This window comes from Aquarana catesbeiana, linkage group LG12, assembly GCF_042186555.1.
Source record: "Aquarana catesbeiana isolate 2022-GZ linkage group LG12, ASM4218655v1, whole genome shotgun sequence".
NCBI lineage: Eukaryota > Metazoa > Chordata > Amphibia > Anura > Ranidae > Aquarana > Aquarana catesbeiana.
In genome coordinates, this window is record NC_133335.1 from 60362940 (window position 1) to 60390811 (window position 27872).

General features: G+C 43.6%; 1 protein-coding gene across 2 annotated transcripts in view; it reads right to left on the reverse strand.

Moving 5' to 3' along the window:
* The window catches only part of LOC141114293 (vasoactive intestinal polypeptide receptor-like), a 195862-nt gene that overhangs the window by 123990 nt on the left and 44000 nt on the right, over positions 1 to 27872 (reverse strand). For both annotated transcript variants that reach the window (XM_073607898.1, XM_073607897.1), the window contains exons 5-6: positions 15900 to 15997; positions 1577 to 1709 (exon numbers count right to left, since the gene is read on the reverse strand). In XM_073607898.1, coding sequence (XP_073463999.1) covers positions 1577 to 1709; positions 15900 to 15997 — 231 coding nt within the window. The remainder of the gene's footprint in view (positions 1 to 1576; positions 1710 to 15899; positions 15998 to 27872) is intronic.

A 27872-nucleotide genomic window follows, 5' to 3' on the forward strand; every position in this document is an offset into this window, starting at 1 on the left:
AAGATGTTGGGACTTATTCAGAGTGAGGTCTAACCATGTGCTAACGGTGACAAAAATCTAGGATTGTACAGTGGAGAAAGCAACGTTATCTTAAGTAGTGTGCTGGAGAAGTGTGAAGTATGGGAGACTGTCAATTTAGATTCAACCATCTTTAATCAATCAAGCAAGATTCATCATTTGAGCATCCTATGTCCCTTTTCCCCATCCAAGTTTAATCCCCTAAATAAAAACAACAAAAAAACAAGCTAAAGACTGTTCATTGACTGGCAAAGTGTGTCTGAAATGAATGTCTGGCCAAGCAGGGCGACGCGTGGAACTAGAATACGCAGCGACCCCACGGGGGCACCGCTACATATGGAATTTTTTGTTTTTTTGTTGAGTCATTACTTACCTAGGTGAATGCAGCATTGGTCAGATGCTGCATCTGTCCCCCGCTGGGTCTAACACTGAGAACCGAGCTATCAAACACCACCGATCGCTTGGTTCACAGAGCTCCCTGAGCAGAAAGCTGGTGACTGTCAGTCACCGCTCTCTGCTCTGCCATTAACCCCCCTCCCCCTTCGCTCACTGGAGCGCTGAGCTGTGGAGGGGTGGGAGTGGCCAGTTCAGGCTCTCAGCAGCTCGCTGAGTGGCTGAGCCAGGTGCCAGTCCCGGCATGTGGGTGGATTTCAGCCATATGGTCACGATCCTTCCTGAGCCTGGACCAGCTCTCTGACATCAGCCGACAGAGGGCTTCACTCCTGTGGTCCACAGGTGAAGTACAGCCAAACGAGCTTTGGCTGTACTTCTCCTTTAAGCACATTTTCGCTCAGTGAAATGAAGAGCTTCTGTTTCAGAATATCAATTTTAGGGAAATTACTCCGTTCATCCTTATTACTGACTGACCAATCAGGCATTTATGTTGTCACATGGCACTGTGGGGAGGACCATCAGCCTTGTGGATACTCAAAGTCATGATTTTACAATTTATAAAGAGCTTCCTCTCTCTTCATTCCTGAAGTAAAGGTAAAGGCAAGTACAAAGCATATGTTCACTTAATGTATGTTAATACTAACAGAATACAGAATAACAATGGTCAATTAATAGGCACCTGGGGAACTGAAACTGACAGATTTCCAGTAAGTATACTGGTTAGCCAGCGGCACTAGCTAGCCCGCTTACATACCTCCCAACATTTTGAAATGGGAATGAGGGACACCTACTAGCAAATTTATGTAGGCATAGGACATGCCCCCTGCCACACCCCCTTAAAGGAGAAATAACCCCCAAAAAGGTTAATTAAATCCACAAGTGCTTTTTTTTACCACTACTATTCCTTTATATTGGCTTTTAAAATGTAGAAATGCAGCAATTTAGAAATTGGATGAAAGGTTGAGCACTGAGAAACACTTTTTGAAAGATAAAAAGCGCATTTTATATACAACTATATAGATCAGACCAAAATAAGGGACAAATGAGGAGGAATGAGGGACAAAGGGATATTGTTCCAAATCAGGGACAGTCCCTCAAAATCAGGGACAGTTGGGAGATATGCACTTATGCTTATCTAGAGATATACACACTAAAAAGGTTTTACCGTAGACATAGTACAATGATCAATATCTTCATCAGCGAAGAGAATGGCATCCTTGACAAACACTGCAGCACCACGTATGATAAAGGACACAAATAAGTTCATATGGATGAAATTTCTGGGACAGTGGAGTTTCCTGTGGAAATATAACACAAAATGGTTTATATATTATATTTATATGTTTATATTATGCAGGAACAGTTTTGACAGCTTTTGGGCTTGTGTTGATGTCTATAGAAGTGATAGTGTTGGGAACACTATCACTAATGGACTATTTAGTTTGCTATATGTTCAACAATATATGTGTTTTTTTGCAGTGATACATGTTCATGATTTTGGTTCATGATATATACCATATATTTACTTGTATATGCTTGGTGCCACCTTTTATATATTTTTCCAAAAAAAAAAGTAGGTTAAATGGTCCCACCAATGAAGCATCTCAAATGCAATCAGAATACACCTGAAAGCATGCTGCCTTTGTTCATCCGCACGAGCACTTTTAAAAATGAGTACAAAAACAATTAAACAATATGTAAATTGTTAACCATTGTCAGACTTTAGTCCTCCATGCGAAAAACAATGTAACTATATTCCACTAATTTATTAAAAAAAAATACATTTGTAGCACTGTCCCTATAGGGCAGTGGTTCTCAACTCCAGTCCTCAGGACCCACCAACAGGCCAGGTTTGCAAGATAGCTGAAATACATCACAAGTGATATCACTTGCTGCTCAGTGATTGCAGTATTCTAGTCTGCAACTCCTCAAGGTAATACTTAAAATATGGCCTGTTGGTGGGTCCCGAGGACTGGAGTTGAGAACCACTGCTATAGGGCTTGTGGAGTGATGACTTCAAAGGTCTCTCCCTGGTTACCTGCAGCTGGTTGCCAATGGTTCCCACTTTAGTTCAGAGGGTTCCCACTTTGGTGCAGAGGGTTTCCCACTGTTGCTGTGTAAATTTTCACTTCGGTTGCTAACGATTTCCCACTATGTTGCTAAGGGTTCCCACTGTTTTTAGGGCTCCTACTTGTTCCACCCCTTACTCCTGTTGTTCATTACTCAAAGACCAGTACAAGGTATTTGGGTTTTTGTATTTTATTTGGAACTTGGATAGAAGAAGAGGTGAGTGGGAAATTTAACAGGAACTATTCACAAAAGATAAGGACAACTCTCACTTGGCATCACCGGATTAGTAGCAGAAGCAGTCACACTGCTTTGACCATACAGCCACATATATGGAAGGGTTAAGTCTTCTTGCTCTCACTAGCAGCAGACTTTATGAACTATCTTATCTGCAGGACACTCTCCAGCATCCCCTTTACTGACACCCATCCACTGACTCTTCTAGCCGAAGGGAGTGGCCCTCACTCGACAGGCCCCAAAAGACAGAGATCTGTACTCACAGTAGGCAGAAGCAGATCCTTCCTGGTGTCTCCTTTCTAGTCAGCTTTGCAGGACCTCTGGGTTTAGCTTCTCCCTGGCACTCCAGGACCATGGGTCAACCACCCAGGGCCGCACGGCCTCTGCGGAGGAAAGGGCAGCCGCCCCTCTCCCTCCTAGACTCTGTTCCCTGGCTCAACACCACACCCTGAGCACATGTACTCTGGCCTTTTATACAGTATCTCATAATGCAATGCAGCACTTTCCCTCTGCCAATTACTGTATTGCTGTAACAAAGCCTGTGCACCCACTTGCCAGGTCCCCTTTCACTGTCCAATATGCCTCCCTATTGGACCAGTGAGGGACAGTCAGAACAAGCTGAGCTGCACCTGAGTACAATGAGCAGACCTAACCAATAGATCCTGCTCCCTGGTTGGCAGAGAGCACACTAAGTTTTACCTAACCATCTTCCTCGTAAGCAGAAAGACCAAAAACTATACTCTTTTCTAGAACCTACCTAGGAGGGTGCTACAACAGAAAAGGACACTTTTCCTGGAAGAATCATGGAAGCTAACATTGCTGATTCCTCATTCTAATGCTAGTTCAAATGCTAGATGCCTATTCATATTCACACTTTGATCTTTATTTTTTAAGCCAGAATCCCAAAACACAAATGCAGATAAAGACTTCTGCCTTTTCTGTGACTTCCATAGTTGTTCCAAGTCAGTGTTAAGGAAAGTGTAGCCCCCTTGTCCTAAAGATGATTGATTGTATAGTTTTAAACCCGATTTTTCCATAAGCTTAGTTGGCTTTTGATTTCTCACTGTCGTCAGTTGATGTCACTGGTATCACTGGTCATAGTATGAGATTTCACAAACAAAACAAACAAAAAAGTTATAAATATTTATATTACCTTCAGCCAATCCAGTAGGATGTTTAGGCCACTGGTGCATACTGGGGGGAGGATATAAATGTTTAGGGCAAGTTATGTGCTCGCTCTCCTTCCCTCTGTTAGGCTCAGAAGCCCGTTTTGGGGCCTAATGTGTGCTGAAGTGGTCCTGAAGCTGTCCCGCCTTGTCTGGAGGAAGCTGTGCCAAGGAGGAGACCCAAGGGAAACCCATTGATGGAGAAAGCTAGGAAGAAGACTGGTCTCTCAGAAGGGCCTGGTGACTCACTTGGAGGATGCACTGTAATTTGTGAATGTACTTACAGTGTTGCCAGGTCTGCTTAAAGATATTGATCTGGATCTGGAGTCTGCAAGTGATCTACAAAGGTATCTGGGACCCCTAACCCTCACCTCCTTAACCATTTTGTAATAAAACTTTAAAAAGACAAAAAGTGACTGGCGCCCAATATCCTTTCTTGGTCCTCCCATTTTAGCCGTTTTATCAGCCCTGGGGTGAAATGCTAGCCCGTCCCTGGCCTCTGAAGGTGCTATCCTGCCTTTGGGGTATCAGAGGGGTGCTACAAAAGGGTTGAAGTCAGAGCTTCATCATGGCATTGCCAAGTATTATTTGGACCGTGGCAGACATCATTTTTTCACCCTGCCTGAAATCTGGACTTGGTCTGTGCCTGATCTGGCCATCAGTCTGTAGGTTGTGTTGACTCTCTGAAGCCTTACGCCATCCTAGCATTTGGTTATGATGATCAGAAGTAAAGTCTTCACTGGTACCAAAGCCATCTGCACCTCCCTGCATGCTCCACATATATCCAAAGACATATATGACTGAGAGTAACAGTAGAACAAAACAGAGTGCACTACATGGTGCAAAAGAAAAAAAATACCCTTACATTTGTACTAGTGATTGAGAAGATGCTCTGTGATTGGAGGAGGGAGATGATGACATTCATCCCCAATTCCATCATTGACAGAACGCCTTGTATTCTATAAAAAGAAGGAAAAAAACCTTCTCTAAATGGAGGAGGTGCCACACTAGCAATCTCCTGGTATAGCTTTACTACAGCCGGAACTACAAAACTCGGATGTTTGGTGCCAACAGATGGCTGGAAGCTGAATAAAAGTATTAACAAATGCTGCAGAAACCAGAGATGGGACACAATTCAGTAGAGGTAACTTTTGTAACAAATGTACAAAAATGGTTTATGGCTTTACTTCAGCTGTAAAAACAAAACAAAAAAAATGCAGACGAAAAATGCTATGCATAATAATAAAATTAGGAGGAAGTAAAATGCTCTACATAATCTTGGGCTACAAAAATCATATAGAAAGAAAATAGTGTACTGTACCTGGTGAATGAACAATTGACTAAAGAAGTAGTACTGATAAAACATCACTAGGTGTCACCAGTGTACATAAAAAAAAAAATAGAAGGCTAAAAGCAGGAGAAAATGTATAAATAGATTGCCAACAAAGGTTTTGCCACCAAGTACTAAGTCCTGTTTTGCGAAGGGATCAAATACTTATTTCACTCATTAAAATGCAAATCAATTTAAAACTTTTTTGAAATGCGTTTTTCTGGATATTTTTGTTGTTATTCTGTCTCTCACTCACTGTTAAAATAAACTTAGCATTAAAATTATAGACTGGTCATTTCTTTGTCAGTGGGGAAACGTACAAAATCAGCAGGGGATCAAATACTTTTTTCCCTCACTGTATTTTTGAATATGACTATAACGAAAAATTATAATAGGGTGTATGAGCCTCCTAAGTTCTGTTTGGGGGACCCCCATTTAATTTAAGAGTTGCCTTACCAAAGCCACTGTCCCTAGTTACATTTTGACCAATCTTCTGATGATTGGAATCCAGCATCTCATTTCTAATTGTTCCAGGATTTTATTACCGTCCAGTTCCCTATTGAGGAGATCTACCCTCAGTATTTGTCCTGATAATCATTGTCATCAGGAGAGACAGTGAATAGGCCTCATGCACACTGGACATTCTAAAGACGTTATAAAAACGCCAGTAGCTTTGTAATGAGTTTTTCAGCATTTTTGCAATAGCGTTTATTCACGTTTTTAGCATTAGCATTTTTTACACAGAAACCACCTCTCTGCTATTAGTAAGGGATAAAAACTTTAAAAAAATGCTTGTGAGCTGCGTTTTTGCGAATCTATCAGCGTTTTTGGACGTAAGAGTGTTTTTACAGTTGAAAAACTCCTCTCACAACCCCACTAGTTTTGGGGTTTCTTAGAGCTAAAAAAATGCCCCAGCCAAAAACAGTTTATAACAGCCCATGTGTGCATGGACACATAGGATATCATGCTGGGGAATTTTTTTTTGAAAAGAAATGTCTGAGGCCAAAAACAGCAGCTATAAAAATGTCCAAAAACGTCCAGTGTGCATGAAGCCTTATGGTTGTAACTGAAAAAGAATAGGGGGGAGATATTACAAGGAAGACACCTTGTATTGTGACAAGTGTCACTCTAATATTGTGAGGATTTCCTCTTACCTCCTGTTGTGTGTATGGGGACAGGTAGAGAATAGAAATCTTACTGATAGGGACTGATGGGCAGCCATAAAGATCTAAAGGTGCCATAACAGTTAAGCCTCGTACACACGATTGGATTTTCCGCAGACAAAACCTTGGACTTTTGTCCGAAGGCGTGTGCCTGGATCTTGTCTTACATACCTGTACAAACGGGAAGGAATCTGCGGCCAACAAACGCAAACGTAGTGACGTACTACGTGGTTTTTCAGCTCTTTAGTGCCACTCTTTGGGCTCCTTCTGCGAATTTCGTGTTAGTAGAAGTTTGGTGAGTGTTGATTTGCGCTTTTCATTTCGGGCTTTATATTTAGTTGCGGAATCGGAGGAGATAACGTGTTATTTATTATTGGCCTTGGAGTTATTGCTTTGACCCGTGTCCAGTCCAGGAACAGGAGGAGGAGGCATTCCTGGACCAAAAATTGGTTGCTTTATTAACCGTGACCAATTATGTCATATGCCTTTGCTGCGGGAGCTCCAGGAGAATAATCTGGATGATTTTCGGAATTATCTCCAGATGATGGACCCCTGCTTTCACCAACTCTTGGCATTGTTGACCCCCTATATTAAGAAGCAGGACACATGCGTGAGGCTTTTATTTTATTTTTTGGTTGAATAATGATTTGATTTGTTATATTTTCTATATTTTTGGATGCATAGAATGCACTTTTTGGTTAAGTTCTATTGGCAGATAGCATGTCTAATTTTATTTATTTTCTTTTTTTAAAGCACAATAAAAATATTGTGGAGAATAATACTTGGCAATGTGTTTTTCTTTAAATGACAGTTTGGGAGTAGGCAGTTACTTTAAAAAAAATACAATGTAAAATTAATTAGGGACACCAACATATTTGTATCTTTGATGTGTTGTGGCAACTTGTCCAAAAAAAACAAAAAACATAATAATATTGTTCTTGCTATCACTTGAAAAAAAAAGCCTTTGAAAATTCATTTGCAATAACTCCATCAGTATCACCAGCAAAGCAGCTTCATTATTATCCCATTAAAGAAGAAGAGAATTGTGCGCTGCATTTCGAGATTTCATAATTTGCAACGTCACGAATGTTAATTCTCCATTACGAACGCTAGTTTACAAGACCGACTGCTTCTAGCTCATCCTTGCTTCTGAGCATGCGTGTTTGTACTTTGTACTTTTGTCCGACGGACTTGTGTACACACGCACACATTTGTCTGCGGAAAATTTTAAAACCTGCTAGCCAACATTTGTCCGTGGAAAATCGCACAATTGTCTGATGGTGCATGCAAAGGGTCGGATATTCCAGCCTGTCATCGAACATTTCCCGTCGGAACATCTGATTGTGTGTAGGCGGCTTTAGGCTTTCATTCCAACATTCGTACAGAAATTCTGAAAAAACATTCTTAGGCACATTTCTTGCCATTGGGTCAACTAATTTTGTTTGAAAGCCCTTAAAATTTTATCCAAGCATGCTATTTCAATGGAATCCCAGATGTAATAAACAGGTTTCATTAGACCCCTTTCACACTGGGGCGTTTTTCAGGCACTTCAGCGCTGGAAATAGCCTCTGCTAAGCACCTGAAAACCGACCCCCATTCATTCCAGTGTGACTTTTCACACTCTTGCAGTGTGCTTGTGGGATGGGAAAAAAAGTCCTGCAAGCAGCATCTTTGGGGCGGGTTGGGAGCGCTGTATTTATCGCTCCCAAAATGCCCTGCCCCCTTTTTTTTGCGGTTAAAAGCACCCCGCTAGCAGCCGAAAAGCCGCGCAAAAGTCCCGCTTAAACAGCGCTAAAGCTCCGCTAAAACGAGCGGGGCTTTAGCACTAACGGCCAGCGCTTTCAGTGTGAAAGCAGTCTTGCTATGTTCAATTTTTCTCTGAACAAAAACCACCCTGTTTTTTCGAATTCTCTCATGATTTGACTCCAGCAACCATTTAACATTTTCAAGCTAAAATTTTCAAACTAAATTCTGCTGGTGTACGGCCAGCTTAAAATGGTATTAAACCCAAAAACATAAATTTGTTTTAGTGTAGTTTAGCAGTTCTTAGATGAGGTGGCTGTATTCATTTTATTTCTTTATTTCTTTAAGCTTTTTGATGTTTATTTTCACCTAGTGATCTGGCCATTAAGTCCGTTTTTTATTTACCTTAAATTAACAGACCAAGCTGTCCAGCAAAAGTGTCAGTTAGAGGAGACAAACCACTGACAAGGGTGCTTACAATGATCAGTTTTTATTCAATTATGGAAAACCTTCAAAAGAAAAAAAAATTGTAATTGCTTCAAAAGTGTAAACTGGCATTCAGTTTTAATTTGTTAGTCAGGTCTGTCTTAATCTGCTGGTCCATCTACAACTACCTTCTACCCAGACTGACAATGTTTCTTCCAAAGGTGTCTCCTTTGCTCCTCCATCCAGAGTGGAAACACCCTATGACAATGTGTGTTACTGATCAGATCACCAGGTGAAAGTATAGGAGGAAAAAGCCTAATAAAAGAAAACTAATACTGCCCTCACATTTAAACCTTCTGTGCTGCAGGAGACCCCCAGCCCCCCTCCCACCCCCTCTGCATATTCTTACTTGAGATCGATCCGATCCAGCGATGTGCACAAAAAACAGCAGCTCTCACCACTGTCTCCCTCTTCATTGGGCAGATTGATAGCAGTAGCAGCCATTGGCTCCTGCTGCTGTCAATCAAATGCTGTGATGAGGGTGCAGGGGGACACGGCCGAGTCCCTCGGCTTGTGTCAATAGACACACACTGAGCAGCTCAGCAGCGAGTACACACAGGCGCCACCATGGCAAAGTGGCTTTACATGGGAGCACTCACTGAGGAGGAGGGGCCTGTAGCACCAGAGGGGATCCCAGAAAAGGAGGGCCGGGAGGAGGAGGGGCCTGTAGCACCAGAGGGGGATCCCATAAAAGAAGGATCGGGAGGAGGAGGGGCCTGTAGCACCAGAGGGGGATTCCAGAAAAGAAGGATCGGGAGGAGGAGGGGCCTGTAGCACCAGTGGGGGATCCCAGAAAAGAAGGATCAGGAGGAGGAGGGGCCTGTAGCACCAGAGGGGGATTCCAGAAAAAGAGGATCAGGAGGAGGAGGGGCCTGTAGCACAGAGGGGGATTCCAGAAAAAGAGGATCAGGAGGAGGAGGGGCCTGTAGCACCAGAGGGGGATCCCAGAAAAGAAGGATCAGGAGGAGGAGGGGCCTTTAGCACCAGAGGGGGATTCCAGAAAAAGAGGATCAGGAGGAGGAGGGGCCTGTAGCACCAAAGGGGGATCCCAGAAAAGAAGGATCGGGAGGAGGAGGGGCCTGTAGCACCAGAGGGGGATGCCAGAAAAGAAGGATCAGGAGGAGGAGGGGCCTGTAGCACCAGAGGGGGATTCCAGAAAAAGAGGATCAGGAGGAGGAGGGGCCTGTAGCACCAGAGGGGGATTCCAGAAAAGAAGGACCAGGAGGAGGAGGGGCCTGTAGCACCAGAGGGGGATCCCAGAATGAAGGATCGGGGCTTCTCTGTGCAAAACTATTGCACAGAGCAGGTAAGTACAACATGTTTGTTATTTTAATTAAAAAAAAAACTGAAGGTTTATTGTCACTTTAGGAATTGGTAAGCTGCAATATATTATATTTTTGTTCTTGTTTTTTCGGGGTTTTATACAACTGCTCTTTCTCTACTGTTAAAATAAAAAAACATTTTAATCAGCCAACAAAATCTGGCGTCAATGTAAAATCAGTGGTTATAAAGGGCAGCTTTTAAACTTCAGAGAAAATGGATTTAGTATACATCCCCTGTCCCCATCATGGTCCCCGAGCCTGCTCCTATATATAACAACATCTCTCTTTCTACTTGGCCATTACCCCTGTCGGAATGGATACCTTTAATGGAATAGATTACCCTGTCACTGGGCTTTGAGTAGAACAGATAGCTCTGTCACTGGTAATTAGCCCATTCCAGAACCCTATGAATGTTGCTGAATGCCAACCTCTGTTTATCCCATTTTCTTCTCTATTCAGTTTGATGTCTGAAAACTGGCGCCCATCCAAGAACATATCTCTATTATGCAACTATTCTGTTTATGGTTATTTCATGCTTTTACTTTTTTTTTTTTAAAGTCACAGTATTGAAACCGTCAACTGCTATTCAAATATTGTCATCTGGGATTCACATTGTTATAATATATAAAACCACTTCATGTTAGTATGTTACAGTGCCTGGAAAAAGTATTCATACCCATTGACATTTTCCACATTTTGTCATGTTACTACCAAAAAGCAAGGCAAGGAGACCATTAATCAGAGAAGCAGCCAAGAGGCCCATGGTAACTCTGGAGGAGCTGCAGAGATCCACAGCTCAGGTGGGAGAATCTGTCCACAGGACAATTATTAGTCGTGCTCTCCACAAATCTGGCCTTTAAGGAAGAGTGGCAAGAAGAAAGTCATTGTTAAAGAAAGCCATAAGAAGTCCCGTTTGGAGTTTGTGAGAAGCCATGTGGGGGACACAGCAAACATGTAGAAGAAGGTGCTCTGGTCAGATGAGACCAAAATTGTACTCTTTTGGCCTAAAAGCAAAACACTATATGAAAACTAACACTGCACATCACCCTGAACACACCATCCCTACCATCCCTACCGTCAGTGGTGGCGCTAGGGTGCCGCCCCCTCTCTCCACGCCACCCCCTATATGCAATGGATGGAGTCATGCATAGCATGACTCTATCCATGGCCGCCGCAGCCACCCCTATTCATGTGTCCGCCCCCTTTCAGGGCACCGGGCGCATGAATTACAGCAGCCAAGGTTTTTTTTTAGGCACCTGATTAGAGCCAGAGGCTCTAATAGGCTTCAAAATAGGGTGGGCTTGGGTCATAGAGAATGCGCTCCAATCCCACTAAGGTGTGTTGCAACAGAGAATGAATATTCACTGTTGCAACACTGATCCTCCTCCCGGCCAGTGGGTATGCAACCCGTTTCCTGATTGGCCAAAATGTCAGGTGATCCTATCGGACACCTAGCGTTGGGAGGAGCAGAAAGGAGACTCCCCACGGAAGCTGCTCCAGGAGCTGCTCGGGGGGCTTTCCCCAAGCCTGCCACTCTTAAAGACAGGAGCGACCATGCTGGAAGATGGCCGCATCAGCACCATACTCTATAAAGACCCGACCGCTGCTCTCACCGCACGCATCCAGGGTAAGGACTGACCAGCAGGCAGCAGGTGGGTGGGGGGGTTTGCTGTGGGTGTTAGTGCAGCGCTACGTAGGGGGGGGGGGAAGGGGCAATTGTGCTAGTGCCGTTCCACTGGTGGCCTGGGGAGGGGTTGTTTGCTGCCCCCCCAAAAAAAAACCCCACCAGCTGCCACTGCCTACCGTGAAACATGCTGGTGGCAGCCTCATGTTGTGGGGATGCTTTTCTTCAGTAGGGACAGGGAAGCTGATCAGAGTTGATGGGAAGATGAATGGAGCCAAATACAGGGCAATCTTAGAAGAAAACCTCTTAGAGTCCACAAAAAAGACTTGGGACTGGGGCGGAGGTTCACCTTCCAGCAGGACAACGACCCTAAACATACAACCAGAGCTACAATGGAATGGTTTAGATCAAAGCATATTCATGTGTAATGCCCCGTACACACGGTCGGATTTTCCAATGGAAAATGTCCGATCGGAGCATGTTGTCGGAAATTCCGACCATGTGTGAGCTCCATCGGACATTTTCCATCGGATTTTCCAACACACAAAGTTTGAGAGCAGGCTATAAAATTTTCCGACAACAAAATCCGTTGTCGGAAATTCCGATCGTGTGTACACAAATCCGACGGACAAAGTGCCACGCATGCGCAGAATAAATAAAGAGATGAAAGCTATTGGCCACTGCCCCGTTTATAGTCCCGACTTACGTGTTTTACGTCACCTCGTTCAGAACGATCGGATTTTCCGACAACTTTGTGTGACCGTGTGTATGCAAGACAAGTTTGAGCCAACATCCGTCGGAAAAAATCCTAGGATTTTGTTGTCGGAATGTCCGAACAAAGTCCGACCGTGTGTACGGGGCATTAGAATGGCCCAGTCAAAGTCCAGATCTAAATCCAATTGAGAATCTGTGACAAGACTTGAAAATTGCTGTTCACAGACGCTCTCCATCCAATCTGACAGAGCTTGTGATATTTTGCAAAGAAGAATGAGCAAAAATGTCACTCACTAGATGTGCAAAGCTGGTAGAGACATCCCCAAAAAGACTGTAATTGCAGCAAAAGGTGGTTCTACGAAATATTGACTCAGGTGGGCTGAATACAAATGTACGCCACACTTTTCATATATTTATTTGTAAAAAAAACTTGAAAAACATTTATCATTTTCCTTCCACTGCACAATTATGTGCCACTTTGTGTTGGTCTATAACAATAAAATACATTTATGTTTTTGGTTGTAAAATTTTAAAATGTGGAAAATTTCAAGGGGTATAAATACTTATTCAACGCACTGTATATAGCTTCACTGTTGGCTCATTATATCAATCCCATTAAGAGTAGCTAGCAGAAAATCCTATAAAGCAGACATTTCTTTTACCGGGACACCTTTACGCGTGTATCCTATCTACCCTAATTAGAGTACTGTCAGTTAGACATGATCAGGTAGCATTAGACAAGATAGGAATAGTCTCCCATAAGACGCTCTGTGTTTCGGAAGTGCCCAGTGGGACCTAACCACTTTATTATCACTTTAGGCAGGCAATTCCTTCTGTGTCCATCTGCCAGACAAAAAATTAAGAGTTCTCTTGTGTTACACTTATTTGCATTTTAGAAACTGCTAAGGTCCATTAAGCAGTGTCAGAAGAAGCACTTGGCGTTCCGTTGGCATATAGTGTCCTCTCGTGATTCAATATATAATACACTGGTGATTCCTTTTCTATATTAAAATAATGGACCATGAGTAAATGTCAATCAAGAAAGAGTCTTATTCTGTATACCGCGGGGAAGCTGGGGCAGAAAAAGAAAAATAATCTCAGAAAGAAATGACCTCCCACCCTCGAGAATGAGAAATCAAATCATGAATACTTATTTTCTTGTCAGTTCCAGTATTTCTTCTCTAATGAAAACACTTCTTAATATAATGTTGATGATTTGTATCCTCTACAGCTCATCAGCATAGCTGATCAGCCCAGAGCTGATTGGTGCCTTATGTAAATGTTTTATAATTACAAGGACAATAAAAGTAGATCAAGTGATAGACTTTCAGTGTTACACAATTACATTTGAGGATGCACAGCGTGAAGGCAAAGTCAATTTACTTTATTTTTTTTTTCCTTCAGAAAGTTGATTTTGAAGCTTAAAGCCTGTTTGAATGCATTCCAGGTGCATCAAAACAAAAAGTTTTTAAAGTCTTATGCCCCGTACACACGGTCGGACTTTGTTCGGACATTCCGACAACAAAATCCTAGGATTTTTTCCGACAGATGTTGGCTCAAACTTGTCTTGCATACACACGGTCACACAAAGTTGTCGGAAAATCCGATCATTCTGAACGCGGTGACGTAAAACACGTACGTCGGGACTATAAACGGGGCAGTAGCCAATAGCTTTCATCTCTTTATTTATTCTGAGCATGCGTGGCACTTTGTCCGTCGGATTTGTGTACACACGATCGGAATTTCCGACAACGGATTTTGTTGTCGGAAAATTTTATCTCCTGCTCTCCAACTTTGTGTGTCGGAAAATCCGATGGAAAATGTCCGATGGAGCCCACACACGGTCGGAATTTCCGACAACACGCTCCGATCAGACATTTTCCATCAGAAAATCCGACCGTGTGTACGGGGCATACCAGTTTGTTTTCTTTCTCAAGCAGCCACAGCTTAGTAGAAAAGCACGCCCCCTGCCAGCAGATGTGTGGAAGCAGTAGTCTCATTGCAGTGGTCTGAAACACCCTCTACTGACTCCAAGCAGATTGGAGAGCTCTAGCTCTGATTTAGCAGGGGGCATCAGACTTCTGTAAGTGTTCCAGCATGGGGACAGGCTTTCTTTTTAAATAAAACAAACTAGGACTTTGCACACCTTTTTCTCATGCACGTGGAATGCAGTTAACTAATTTAAACTGAATAAAGGAAAAAAATAATAACTTCACTTAAAGTGCTTCTAAAGGCAGAAGGTTTTTTCTTTACCTTAAAGGGTAACTCTACTTTTATGGGAAAAAAATAGCAAATAAAGAAAAAATAATATAGCACATATAATTGCGACATTAATCAAATTGTAACTGAATGTTATTAAAAATGACCTTTCCTTTTCAACTTGCTGCCACTGTAATTTTCGGCGAATGCATTGCAATATGGCTACATGGAGTTGTTCTGTACACAGAGTGTGTACTGACCACTCCCCAGAAACATCATTTCCTGCTTGTGTGATTGGCTCACCAATTTTCCTAGAAGTCTGCCTAAGATACAAGTCAGATTTCAGGCATCCCCTGCAACAAAAATTTAATTTTTGGAGAGATACTTTCAATAGGAGCACATCTAAAGGGATGCAGGCCCAGCAGATTTCCTGCAGCTGCACACCTGACAGTTAATTATGAAACCACTCCCATTAGACCCACTCAGTACAGAGGCACAGAATGACATAATGGATTACTTCAGAGTAACAAAAGGTAGGAATCTGCAATAAAGGTTGTTATAATCCCTGCAATTTACATAGATCACCCAGAGGGGAATGTTTTTTTCTTAACAAAAGTGGAGTTACGCTTTAAGGCTGGGTTCACACTATTGCGAATTTGTTGCTGGTTTCCCTGCATCCAATTCACATAGCAGGAGATTGTGACGGGCTCTCTATGGAGCACACATCTCCGCAGCTGCTCCTGCACAAATTGCACAGGAGTTCTGTGTGTCTTTTGGTCCGAATTCAGCCCAAAATTTAGGGTGAAATCGGACCTGAATCGGTGAATGGAGATGCACTGACTTCTGCTGTGAGCCGCTGCGTTCTCTAGTGTGAACCCAGCCTTATGGTAAAAACCCTTCCGTGTGCAGCCCCCCAAACCTTCTGTGTGAGCCCCATCTCAATCCAGCAATGTGCATGAGAGCAGTGGCTCTCCAGGGTCTCTCTCCTCATTGGCTCACACAGCAGCGGGGGCTATTTGACTATTAGAAAATCGAATGAGTGTTCCGAAAACAAAAATTATTGATCTAAAAATTCTACTGGTGTATGGCTAGATTAGTTCATCAAATTTTTGGACTACATGCCTGTGCTAAAGCATGGCAGAGCTGACATAGATAAGAATAAGGAAAGCTCTTGTTGCATCATGAAAGATGATTTTTTTTGTCCCTGGTTCAGACCAGCTCAGCTATGAATTTAGAAGGAAAGGTCACACTGCAAATTGTTTGACCTTTCTCGTGTACCAGTCAATTAGAGTAATGGAGACTTAATTCACAATTTTACATAAAGCGTTGTTTTTCACTGAATTGCACTGGGGTTATAATATATGAAGCTTAGACGGGAACAGTAATTCTTCGTTAACCTCCCATAAAGCAGAAATCAGTAAGATAGTGTACACTCACCTAAAGAGGGAGAAGATGCTGATGGCACTCACCAGTGCCAGCAGGGAAGCAGCATATCCGCATGTGTACAGGATCTTCACTGTGTAGAAATGTCCTCTCTAAAACAAAGACATAGTCAGTGTCACTCACTGATCATATACATAGATAATGACGACAACTAGACACATTCCAGTATTATTCATTCCAGTGTTCTTTTTCTTTGTTAGCAAATTCAGATGAAGAACAACATTCAACGGGAAAATTAATCCAGCCAATGAAATTAACACCTAATTTTAAGCAGTAGGAATGCCTGCACTTGAAAATTGTTTTTGTACAAGTAGACCTTGGATGTCGTGTTCCCCTTGCTATATTCCTGCTTTATTCTTATGCCCCATACACACGGTCGGACTTTGTTCGGACATTCCGACAACAAAATCCTAGGATTTTTTAGGACGGATGTTGGCTCAAACTTGTCTTGCATACACACGGTCACACAAAATTGTCGGAAAATCCGATCGTTCTGAACGCGGTGACGTAAAACATGTACGTCGGGACTATAAACGGGGCAGTGGCCAATAGCTTTCCTCTCTTTATTTATTCTGAGCATGCGTGGCACTTTGTCCGTCGGATTTGTGTACACACGATCAGAATTTCCGACAGCGGATTTTGTTGTCGGAAAATTTTATATCCTGCTCTCAAACTTTGTGTGTCGGAAAATCCGATGGAAAATGTGTGATGGAGCCTACACACGGTCGGAATTTCCGACAACACGCTCCGATCGGACATTTTCCATCGGAAAATCCGACCGTGTGTACGGGGCATTAGGATGGAGACTAACATTTTCTGATCATGATAAGGTTTCCCACTTACTTTGAGCTTTCAAAGCCTTAGGGATCGGAGCAGATATGATTTTTTTTATTTTTTATTTTTATTTTTTTACTTTCAATATTTTTTTTTAGTTTTACAAAAAGACAAAATGGAGCAGGTAGAGAACACAGAAAAGAGTGAGTAAATTCTGTTATACATTATAACATAGAAAAGGTAGTCCAAAAAGTGCATACAACTGGCACAGTAAGGTAACAGACTGGCTTGTACATTAGCAACTGCACTACACTTTAACAAAAGGTGATAGTTATCGATCAATACCCCCCGACACCCCAAATGGGATCAAACTGTGTCACGGGGGAAGTGACGACACTCCTTGTTCTCATATGTTTACAGTAGGTCAAAGAAGCCCTGCAGCACAGAGGTAAACACAAATGATATAACCAGTATGCAGTTGATATTAACATTGATACCAGGAAGAGTAATGAGAAGAGAGGCCATGACAGATCCCGGAGGCCAGACAAGACCCTTGTTATAGTAACCTAGTATCCTTCGGAGTTATTGAAGAGAAAGAAGGACAAAGGTTCATAAAGGACAGAAAGAGCAGACATGAAAATAGAGGGAATAAGAAACCAGGGAGAATAGATGTGATACCAGGTTGGATTGAATCAGTCTTAGAATCTAGACATCTAGAAAATAGTGAGCCGGTAGATCTACAGGTATGGAATTTTCATATATTTTACCCATGGTTCCAAAGTCACGTCAAATATCTCTGAGGAGTTTAGGAGCTTACTAAGCATCTTCTCCTGGGCCATGATCCAGGATATTTTCCTCTTGGCTCTAGTGAAGAAAACAAATGGTTGCTCCCATGCGCTGGCGATAATTAGTTTAGCTCCCATTAAAATAAATAAAATGAGTCATTACTGAGTCTATTGGGAAATTGAGCAGTGCAATAAGGGGGGTTTGGGGATAGATAAGCCTAATAACTTTTTAAGCATGTTAAAAACTTTCTTCCATATGCTTCTAATTTTGGGACATTCCCACCAAACATGTAACATGTCTCCTATGTGGTCACAGCCTCGGAAACAGAGTGGGGAAGTAGAGGGGTAGAGTATAACCAATCTAGTGGGGACCAAATACCATCTCATCATGACTTTTAGGTTAGCTTCAGCCAATGCTATGTTCACAATGCCTTTGGTGGCCCTGAGCAGATATTAATTTGTATTTGTCACAATAACAAGTCTATCAAGAGTTGACAGCCAATGTGTTTCATGAGCTTATGCAAAAATCCCTCATGATCAGGGTTAAGGTTTATTGTGCAGAAGGAATCTGGATGAATTTTAATTCCTTGTAAACAGAAGCTTGCTCATTTAAATTGTCTGGACTGTCAGAGAAATCAATAACTAAATTAATTACAGTAAAACCTTGGATTGCGAGCATAATTTGTTCCGGAAACATGCTTGTAATCCAAAGTACTCTTATATCAAAGCGAATTTCCCCAAGAAATAATGGAAACTCAGATGATTAGTTCCACAACCATTTATTCATAAGTCCTTCAGTTTATAGTCTATATAAAAAGATTATAGCAATGTGATAGGTTGTGTAACCATAAAATGTCCTTACACAAATAGCAGCCTCCACAAGGATTAGAAGCAAAATCCAGCAGGAGCTACAGGGTATAAAAGAGACGAGAGGCGCCTCTAAGTGTAGCAATATGGTTACATTTAATAAAGGTACAACATTTAGCAACTCACATGGTTGATAATGAAAAGAGCCAAATCTAAGTATGCAGGCATCCGGGGTAAAGCTGTCAACATAGACCATCCTCTGCACCGCTGGCTCTCACCGCTGTCAGTCTGCAATTATGATGAAGACTACCCTGCAATAAAGCAACCTGAAAGCGAGGCTGGAAGCACTCGTGGAGCGCAGCGTGGAAGGGATGATGCCAATGGCGGTAGGGAGAATAGTCTATGTGGACAGCTTTGCCCCGGATGCCTGCATACTTAGATGTGCCTGTTTTAATCATCAACCATGTGAGTTGCTAAATGTTGTACCTTCATTAAATGTAACCATATTGCTGCACTTAGAGGCACCTTCTTCTCTTTTATACTCTGCTGTGACGTGATATCAAGACATCGCTCGTTTATCAAGTCAAAATGTATTAAAAAAAATAGCTTGTCTTGCAAAACACTCTTAAACCAAGTTACTCTCAATCCAAGGTTTTGCTGTATTTGATTAATTAGAAACCTCCACCAAGCTTGTAGTCTACCACCAGACACCTGCCTGCCTTCCTTATGACGTCTAACCTTTCTTCCCCATCCAGTTCCCATGAAGGAAAAAAAAAAATGGTAAAGCAAATACAAGAACATGCAGGTAGGTGTTACCACTGCCCCTTCCATCACTGTCCACATCTAGTACTGGAACCGTTTTAACATTTCAGCTGGTTTACAATCAGAGAAACTAATTTTAACACTATGCACAAGTTACTGTATATTCAGGTTTATTTGTACTGTGGTTCCTGGGCTTTATTTTATTTTTTGGCCCCCAACCAGTTGGATTTTGCATAAGAATCAATGTACACAGATATGTAATTTGCTTCTGATATGGGAAGTTGAAACATTTCTGAAGGATGAAGAACTTATTACTCACTCACTTAAATTTTAAATAGGATTTCATGCAGCAATTTTCTAAAACATTTACTCATATGATAGTGACTGATAATGTCAATATCAGATAATATTAAAAAGATGTCCCCAGTACAAGAAGTGTGCGTATGTATTGTGTATGATCATGTGATAATAGTAAAGAAACCCTCTATAGAGAGATATAAAAGGCTGCCATTGCTGTTCACCTTCTAAAAAAAGTCTCAAAAAGCTAAAACTGATTTACTATAAAAAGCACAGAAGCAGAATAGAACTTTGCTAGCATCCCCATGGAGCCTCAGTCAGCCACCTGTTCTGCCTATTATATTCTTCCACTGCTGTTTCATCTTTTGTGAGTTTTCCAAACAACCTAAGCAAAACCTGAAGTTATTACAGTTAATTTTTATGCACTAGTCATGCCCTGAGCAAATTTGGCCAGTTCCTTATTCCTTTGCTGCCTCCTGCCTGACATCCTTTGAATAAAAACCCAAAGGAACCAGGTGGAAAATTGTTGGCTGCACGCATTTTTTCTGCTTGTGTCGCTTTATTCTTGCCCTTGCATGTTCCAACTTTAATGCTAGCCCCTGTGTGGGCAGAACTTTTGAATTTTAACCACTTGTTAAAACTGAATAAAAAACTATTGAAACAGAAAAATGTTGGCTGAACAGTGGCTGCATCCATTGAGATTTTTATAGCAGGCGCAGCTGACAGCTCTGGTATTAGTGGATAGAATAATGCCCCATCGTTGTTATCAGTGTCCCAAGGACTGGATAAAGTAGAGAAAAGGGCTGTATCCGGCCCATTGTCTAAATTATTGGTACCCAAACTGTGGCCTTTGCTTGCTCTTGGGCACTATTCCTCCTATTGACTCCAATGATGGGGAACTATTAACCCCATTGACACCAATGATGGGGTGCTATTTCCCCCCACTGACAGTTCTGAGGGAATGGGGTCCAAAGGGCAGGTGGTTAGGTAAACATTAGACAGAAGTATAGCAACCTCTGTGGTAACAGGATCCAAGAAGAAAAGTGTTGAACGTGGTTGAATGGAGAGTTGGGGAAGATATCAGGACATTTGGCAATCCCGTCACAAATTAACCTCATTGACATCAATGATGTGGTACTATTCTCCCCATTGACACCAATAATGGGGTATTATTCCCCTCATTGACACCAGTGATGGTGTACTATTTCCCCATTGACACCATAGATGAGACACTAATTCTTCATACTGATACTAACCATTGGCACTATTGCTTCTCCCACGGACACCAATGATTGGACACTATTCTGTTTCCCAGTAACCACGAGCCCTAGGTTATTCTTTTACTCCCGCTTCTCACCAACCCTAGGGCATTTTTTACTACCACTGACCTTCAAGCCTAGGGGAGTTGTTTACATTCATTGACCATAAGTCATAGGACATTTTCTACTCCCACTGACTTTAGTCTTCCCCCCAAGGACAATGAACTTGATCTTGCTTTAGAAAGTCTGAGAACCCCTCCTCTAGGTCATCCACTTAGGATTGGCGCAGTAATGTTATTTCATGTCCATAGAAACTGCACTTATCAGTCATTGCAAATAATGGAGACAGCAGGCAATCAACATAACCTGGCAAAGGTTTATAGCCTGCCAGCAGTATAGGAGCAGATCTAACAGAGGATACATGATATACCATAGCAAACAAATTTTATTAGACACTCTTAATCTCTTCCCTTGCATGCCTCTTCTCTGTAAGTTGTATTGCAGAGGTAAGCATAAACTCTACTCATAAATTTAAACTTATACGTTTCTTATAGTGCTCCAATTCAATGTAATCCTTATTTAGAAAACTCTGTGAAGGTTAAGAAGACATATAACAACTATGTCTTCCCAGTTTATGATATCCACTATCTCTTGGACACTTCATTAGAGAACTTGTGAGTTAGACTTTTTAGGTAAGCAATAATTTTTCACCCTCACCCATTTTTCACTCCCCCTTCTTTCCTCCCCCCACTCCTTTCGTTTACCCCCCTATTGCCCCCCTCCCTTCTCACACCTTTTCCTCCCTCCTTGGATGTTCCCCATGGGCTCCCCAGGCCATCTACCACCAATTGTAGATGCAACACTATACAGGTGATTTTTTTATCCTTTTGCATGTTTTGAATGTTCCTTTTGAATGTTGCAATGAATATAGAGAATGTGTTTTCCTCGTAATAAAATATGATGCTATATAAAAAATATTAAAAAATATCATCTGTTATTTGATATATGAAGGACCGATAGTCAAACTCTACAAATGTTGTTACAGTATTTAACTGGATCTGAGGCCCTGACGAAGCGAGTCTTCCCGCGAAAGGCGTTGGCTATATACTAAAAACCTAATCTTGAACCCAGGATTACACCACCCTGAACAAGTATTTTGTTACCTTGTTTTAATGAAACCCCCCTTTGTTTAATTTTTTTTTATTATTTTCTAAATAAAGTTTTGTACAAATGGTTTTATATACGTATAACCTTTTGACTTAGTGGTTGTTGACCCAAGGAAGTACATGGAAAGCCCCAAACCATACTTATATTTTTGCAATTGTCTTTTAAGGGATGTTTCTTCCTAAGGGCATGCATTGATTCACACTCTATCCCCACATACAATATTTTGAGACAGCAGGTAGTAGATCGTCTTCGACAGAGACAATAGATTTCCACTAACAAAATATTATCAAGGAAAAACAGCTTTGAGTGGTTATAAATGGCAATAACAGGGACATAATTCCCAGTGGCATTTCATTTTATTGGATTAACAGATGATTTAAATGTGGTATTTGTTACTGATGATTAAAAGAGGCAAGTTTGTTCTAATTCTCTAAACTACTCGCAGACTAATGCCGCTTACACACGGTTGGAATTTCCGTCAACAAATGTTCGATGTAGGCTCCATCGGACATTTGTTGACGGAAATTCCAACCGTGTGTACGCGGCATTAGTCTGCGAGTTTGTTGTCGAAATTCAAAGTGTGACAGCGCTGAAAGCTGAAAAATTGCCAGGAAGGGGGTGTAAGTGCCCTGTATTGAGGTGGTTAAAGTATTTCTAAAGCCAAAAGTTTTTTAGTTTTGGACAGAATAGTGAAAGGATAAAACACATTGTTGTCATTAACTACAAAAAAAAAAGACGCATTACTGTATCACACAGATTGTTTAGATCTCTTTCTTGTGGAACTGGCTCCTGTGGATATATAAGTACAAATAAATTGCAAATGGTAAGTTACCATGCCAACATCTGCCAGGAGCTTGCAAAATTCTATATGACATTTTCCCATGCAAACCGCATGGAGCGAGAAGCAAGTGAGGTTCGTGATATGAAGCTAATGTAATGATTAAGGTTCAGTAGTGTGCATTACTTTTACTGGCAAGTAGCCGAGGTCTAGAAAGAGAATTATCTCTTGTCGCTGAGAATATGAGCATTTCCACCCAATATTTTATAAATACATATTAATAAAATATTTTAAATAATCATTAGGCTATTAAAGTTTGACCTTTGAAAGTCCCGATTAAACCCTTACCTTCTAATGTAGTCAGGTGGAAAAAAATAATTTATGTGTAGGTCTTTTTTTACTAGTAAAAGTGTTCCCATAGGAGTGCAGTATGTGTAGGAGAGAAGAGCAGAGGGTATAGAAGACAGCAGGTAGTATATGTAGGAGAGAAATGTAGGGTATGACAACGGGTGGTATGCATGGGAGAGGAGTGCAGAGGATATGACAGAGCAGTATGTGTAGGAGAGGAGTGCAGAGGATATGGTTGAGGTAGTATGTTCCAGGAAGAACTGCAGAGGGTATGAGGGCGCAACATGTGCAGGAGAGAGGTGTGAAGGGTATGATAGTGGGCAGTATTTACAGAAGAGGAGTGCTGAGGGTATGGTAATGGGCAGTATGTACAGGAGAGGAATGCAGAGGGTATGAAGGTAGGCAGTATGTACAGGAAAGGAGTGCTAAGGGTATGGCAGTGGGCAGTATGTACAGGAGAGGAGTGTGGAGGGTATGGCAGTGGGCAGTGCATACAGGAGAAGAGTGCACAGGGTATGACGGTGGGCAGTACGTACAGGAGAGGAAAGCTGAGAGTATGACAGTGGGCAGTATGTATGGAGAGAAATGCAGAGGGTATGGCATTGGGCAGTATGTATGGAGAGGAATGCAGGGGGTAAGTGAGGCCCGGAACGAAAGGACTGCAAGGAGGGATAGTGTAGGGCCGGGCATGACAGTGTGTCTAAGGGAGACACATATGGGGTTAATGTGGAAAGGAGTAATGGGAGTGGCAAGAAAGGGGAAGGTAAGAAAGAAGTTTTTGCCAAAGGGGAGTGGTTATATTTATAGAGGGGGCGGTGCAAAGGGTCAGTGTGAAGATGAACTTACAGGAGGAGGCAGTTTTTTCTCACTGCTCCTCCATGATGGCAGAGATTGAAGCAATACCAGAGTGGCTGCAGAGACAGGCGCGGAGCTCATGGAGGATGAGGCAGACGGATCCCCGTCAGGTGAGGTGTCCCATCGCGGAGGTCGCGGCCTCCAGCGTGCTTTTCACCAGGGCCTGCATCTAGACCCATTCACCTCCCCAGAAGCCCGACAGAGGAGCGATCGCTTCCCCCGGCAAAACAGCATCAGCCACAGCTTTCAGCAGGCCCTGGGTGGTCCACACGCCGCCTGCCTAATCCGGTGGGTGGGGCCACGGGCCAACATGGTGCCGGTTCCCCGCACGGACATCGTGGGTCAGGAAGCAGGGCGGCATCCCCATCCGCACACAGCGATCAGAGGGGGGAGATGATGAGGGACGGAGAGACGAGCAGAGACACGGAGGTGGTGGAGCGGGAGATCGGGAAGTCGGTGAGGGGGCGGAGCCTACCGGGACAGCGCTCGGTGGGACAAGATGGCGGAGGAAGACATGACAGCCAGGACATCGCCAGGTCAGGTCAGTGACGCCGGTCTGGAGAAGGAGGAATTTCGGGGGTGAAGCGGGCCCCACAACTGCCAAGCACCACGGCCTTAGGGATTTCATCTCCCGGGGGGCTTGCTATGCCACCCATCCTGGAACAGGACGAGAGGTCAGGGAAAGCATCAGGGGAGGAGGAACCACTAGTACCAGCGATAGAGAGAAACGCGGCGGCTGTTGGGGGAGCTCCTGGTCAGCCCGGTAAGTCAATGGTTAATTTGTCTTTGTCTGATGCATTGCAGGATGTGTTAGGGGTGGTAGCTGCGGGTACGGTTAGGCCAGCAGTTCCTTTGATACAGTCAGGGGGGGATACGCTGGGCCAGCAGGGGGCAGGGCACAGGCCTGCCAGTGCGGGGTCCGGTACACAGCTGACGGATTTATTGGAGGGCCTGCGGGCGTTGTTAGGTAGATTTGAGGCAGTGGTTGGAGGAACTGGGGGATCTGGGGTGGAGATGCCCCCGGCAGCTCCGATACCCGTGCAGTCAGGGGTAGGAGTGGTCACCGAGAAGGCAGGGGAAAAAGGGGATACGGAGAAGGCGGAGAGGACCAATATGGTCAGGACCGCGAACGCGGCAAAGTGCGAGGTATACCTCTACTTCGAGGGCCTGCTGGGAGCTCATCTAAAACAGGAAGTCCGGGATAAGATTTACAAGGGCGAGTATGTGGAGATTTTTCGCTACTGCCATTGGAAAAAATTAACTTGGACAGGGTGAAACCTGATGATTCCAAGAAGGAGAACGAGGAAAGAAGGAGGTACAGGCTTATACCGTGTACATTTGTTAACTGGCTGCAAGCGTTTGCCATTATGGTGAGCGTTATTGGTGAGAAGAACCCCGAGCATTGCTCGGCTTTGTTCTGTTACATGGACGCTATAGGAGAGGCACATAGGGTGTACGGTGGTACTGCTTGGCTTAGATACAACGAGCAGTTCAGACAGCGCAGAGCAGTCCGCCCGTCTCTGCATTGGAATCATAAAGATATTAGCCTCTGGATGAGGCTTACGTCTTCAGCGAGGGCCCCGCCTCAGTTTTTTCAGGGGGAGGCCGGGGGTACACATTCCTCAGGACTGCCGGCCGGAAAGAAGTGGGGAGTATGCTGGCAGTGCAATGAGGGCTCCTGTAAATTTGGAGCAGCATACAAGTTCAAGCACGAGTGCTCTGGGTGAGGGGGAGCCCATATATTGTCCAGGTGTTTTAAGAGAGGGAAGCGTGCCAGCGACTCTGCTCAAAAGAGGGACGACGCCGGTGAGGGTGGAAAGGATGCTTCCTTTTCTAAGTAAGTATCCAGACAGGGAAGCGGCAAAGTTATTGGCTTCGGGGTTTCAGGACGGTTTTAAGAACCCGTGTTCGTTGGCGATGGTTCTGCCAAAGGCAAGGAATCTGACATCTGCTTTACAGCATCCGGGGGTGGTGGAGGACAAATTGGGAAGAGAAGTGGCCATGGGGCGCATGGGGGGGCCCTTTGCCAACAAACCCTGGCAGGATTTGGTGGTGTCACCATTGGGGGTGGTGCCCAAGAAGGAACCGAACAAGTTCCGCGTGATACACCACTTATCTTTTCCAAAAGCCATGTTCGCGGCTTTCAGCTCGTTTTTGGAGTGGGTGATTAGGGAGGTTTCCGGCTTAGGTTCAGTCATACATTATTTGGATGACTTTTTGTGTATAGGCCCCCCTGCTTCCTCTGTGTGTGCGATTCTACTTTCCACGTTGCAGCACATCGCAGGCAGGTTTGGTATACCATTGGCCGCAGAAAGAACGGAAGGCCCAACAGCTGAACTTAGCTTTTGGGGATAGTAATAGACTCAATGGCGATGGAGTGCCGATTGCCCAGAGGTAAGTTGGAGGACTTGCAGAAGGAAATTCGGAAAATCCACGGACTGCGGAAAGTTCAGTTGAGGACTCTGCAGTCGTTGCTGGGTAAGTTGAATCTTGCCTGCAGGATCATCCCCATGGGGCAGGTATTGCTGACGGCTGTCAGCAGCCACCGCGGGGGTAAAGGCCCCGACTCATTTTATTCGCCTGACCGGGGAACACAGGGAGGATTTAAAGGTGTGGTATGAGTTTTTAGCCTCATACAATGGCAGGGCGGTGTGGATGTCTGGCCCGGTGAGTAATTTCGATGTAGAGCTGGTTACAGATGCTGCAGGCTCCACGGGCTATGGTGCATTTTTCCAAGGGCAGTGGAGCGTGGAACCCTGGCCGCAGTCTTGGGAGAGGGCGGAGTTCCTTAAGAATTTAGTGCGACTGGAACTTTTCCAGTGGTGCTGGCTTTGGAACTGTGGGGGGAGGCATGCCAGATTCTAAAGTTGAGAATAAATTGTGACAACATGAGAGTAGTGCAGGTGGTCAATCGCATGTCTGCGTCACCACAACCAGTTATACGGCTTTTGCGGAAACTGGTGTTGAGGTGTTTGAGATTAAATATTTTATTTATGCGGTGCACATCCCGGGTGTCGACAATTCGCTAGCTGACTCCTTGTCTCGATTTCAATGGAACAAGTTCAGGGAGCTGGCTCCGGGTGCACAAAAAGAAGGAGTTCCTTGCCCGGACTGGATTTGGGAGCTGCCCTTGGAGTCACCGCGGGATGGATTCGACAGTCTAAGTGAGTCCACTTGGTCAGCCTACGCGAAGGTATGGAAAGAATGGTCAGGGTTGGTACAGGAGGCAGGGGCTGGGAAAATGGGGTCTGACGGGCGGTTACTGGTATTGTATTTTGTAGCTAGGAACATTGAAAAATGTTTTTTCGGTCTCTTCCATCGATAAAAAAATGGCGGGCTTATCGTTTCTTGTCAAATTAATGGGAGGGGAGGACTGGAAAAAAGATTTTGGGTGAAGCAGGCCATAAAGGGTTATCGAAAACAGCATATGTGGAAGGATGTGAGACGGCCTGTCACTTTTGCGAACCTGGGGTCCGTATGTGCGATGTTGGGTTCAATATGTAAATCGCGGTATGAAGCGTTGCTGTTTACAGCAGTGTTCTCGCTAGCATTTTTGGGGTTTTTCGGACAGGGGAGTTGGTTAGCCCATCGAAGTGTTTGGCAGTGGGCCTGTTGGGAGCAAGATGTGCAGGTGGAGGTGGATAGAGTGTGTTTGCGGCTGCGCAGGTCAAAAACTGATCACCAGGGTAAGGGTGTGGATGTGTCGCTGTTCGCAGTACCTGGGTCTAGGGTGTGCCCTGTTGAGGCAGTGCGTGAATTTCCGAAGATTAGAACAGATGGGGCAGGGCCATTCCTGAGGCATGAGGATGGGTACTACTTGTCAAAGTTTCAGTTCATATCAATTTTTAGGAAATGTCGTAAAGCAGCTGGGTTGGACGGGGCAGGGTACGCTTCACACTCCTTCCGCATAGGGGCGGCTACAGAAGCTGCCAGATGTGGGTTGGATGAGGCGGCTGTGCGCAGAATTGGAAGATGGGATTTGTGAGATTTCGGTCTTATATTAGGCCTCATTTGGCCGTGGAATAGATATAAAAAAAAAAAAAAAAAAAAACTATCTTGGATGTTTACAGGAAAAGGAGGGTGCATGTGGGATTCGCATGTTGTGATATTATTGTGTTAAGTTGACAGGTGTGTT